The 1,949-nt window shown below is 42.9% G+C and overlaps 1 protein-coding gene across 1 annotated transcript in view; it reads left to right on the top strand.

Moving 5' to 3' along the window:
* Positions 1 to 1,641: 1,641 nt before the first annotated feature.
* Upf3a (UPF3A regulator of nonsense mediated mRNA decay) overlaps positions 1,642 to 1,949 on the top strand; it is a 17,416-nt gene continuing 17,108 nt past the window's right edge. The window contains exon 1 of the mRNA XM_015483918.2: positions 1,642 to 1,674. Within this exon, the coding sequence (XP_015339404.1) occupies positions 1,642 to 1,674 (33 nt within the window). The remainder of the gene's footprint in view (positions 1,675 to 1,949) is intronic.

Genomic DNA, 1,949 nt, shown 5'->3' with positions numbered 1-1,949 from the left:
CTACTTGTCTCTATAAATTGGTCTATTCTAGATATTTAATGTAAGGGAAATTACAATAACATTCTCAAGATTTACTAAACACAAAGGTGTTGCATCTTTAAATTTCATGACACCATGTGGTGCTAGGGAAACCACATTAGCCTAAAGGTGTAGAAGCAAAAGTATCTGTGCCCTCAGGGAGCCACCAGAGTGACCAGGGTTCTTGAGTTCTGCTTCCTAGTGTGTAGATGATAAAGAACGTGAGTTTCCCCACCTTTTTTCACACACTCATTAGATGACAGCTTTTTTTTTTAATAACTTTTTATTCTATTTATTTTTATGTGGTGCTGAGGATCGAATCCAGTGCCTCATGTGTGCTAGGCAAGTGCTCTACCACTGAACCACCAACTCAGCCCAGATGATATAGCTTTTTTTAACTTTAACACTTTAGTAAATGTTAAAGGCTGTTTTGGCCTGTTTTTATCTTTTACAATGTTTTGCACTTTTCTCACATAATATTAAGACTGAAGATGGAATCCATGTGAAATAAGCAAGTGATAACTGGTCATAAGTCATTTTTAATACATCACAGCTAAATTACTGTTCTATAGGTGCACCTGAAATCAGCCATAGCAGAATTGATTGAAATGCCCCATTAAATTAGGTGTTTTAGTCAGCTTTTTTGCTCCTGTGACCAAAAGACCTAACTAAAACAATTTTAGAGGAAAAGTTTATTTGGGGCTCACAGTTTCAGAGGTCTCAGTGCATATACATGGCTGACCTCCATTTCTTGGGGCTGAAGGTGAGGCTGAATATCATGGTGGAAGAGTGTGATGGAGGGAGGTGGCTCAGGACATCACACCAGGCAACAGCACTCTTCCCAACATGGCAAAATACAAACCCCAAAGGCACACACCCAGTGACCCACCTCCTCCAGCCACACCCTACCTGCCTATAGTACCACCCAGCTAATTCCTGTAGGGGCTAATGCACTGATTAGGTCCCAGCTGTCATAACCCAACCATTTCACCTCTGCCTTCTTGCAGTGTCCCACACATGAAGTTTTGGGGGACACTGGGCATCTAAACTATGACACTGGGGTCAAGAGAAAAGTTCTTGTACAGTTTTATACATGTGGAGAGTGATTTATTTTTTGAAAAGATGTTAGAATTTTTAAAATACATATTAAAAGTGATACAAGACAATTTTAAAATTTTTTTTCATAACTGGAATTAGCAAAGGAGTCTTGCTGTGACTCCCAGGTGGGAGTTTCATTAACCACATAGTCTGCCCATTTACTCAGTCTTTTCTCTCAAACTCTTCCAGTCCTCTCTTCAGTGGACACATTGCCTACTTTTTCATAGAAAAACGTGGTTATAACATTTATTCACAGTATCATTAATAAATAAGGTGTTATAAGAGATGAACTTTACTAGCAAGTGAAGTGCTCCCTTAAACACCCAAACTTTTTATCTTCAGCTATTTAAAATGCATATTCTTTTCTACCTGCGTAAGCAGAACAATAGTATCTCTTGTGGCTTGAGGGTGAGGCTTATCCATCACCCTCGTAGCGTCTCAAAGCTCCGTTATTTCATTCTTCAGTTTCTCCTTTTATTTATGCTTGAAATACTTGGGAGAAAGATGTGATAGCCAAAGGGAAACATGAACCAACAGGAAGGTGTGGCACGAGAACCGGTAATAAGTGCAAACCGGCCTTTCAGGTGTCAGTAACCGCGGCTGCAAGTGAAGCCCGCCGCGGGGACGCGGTACGCAGGGGCGCAGTTCTGAGCCGCTCATTTTCTCAGGATGAAATTCGAGGTTCCTGGATCGCAACACCAGCCCCAGGACCTGCCCGCAGGACCGGAGCTCAAGGTAGCGCGCCCGGGAACCCGACCTCTGAAAGCGGAGGGCTCTGGCAGGATGCGCCGGGGGCGGGGCAGTGGCGGCCGACGTCTCGCGAGGTTTCATCC

Source organism: Marmota marmota, unplaced genomic scaffold (assembly GCF_001458135.2).
Source record: "Marmota marmota marmota unplaced genomic scaffold, marMar, whole genome shotgun sequence".
NCBI lineage: Eukaryota > Metazoa > Chordata > Mammalia > Rodentia > Sciuridae > Marmota > Marmota marmota.
This window is presented reverse-complemented; position numbering and strand designations above follow the sequence as displayed.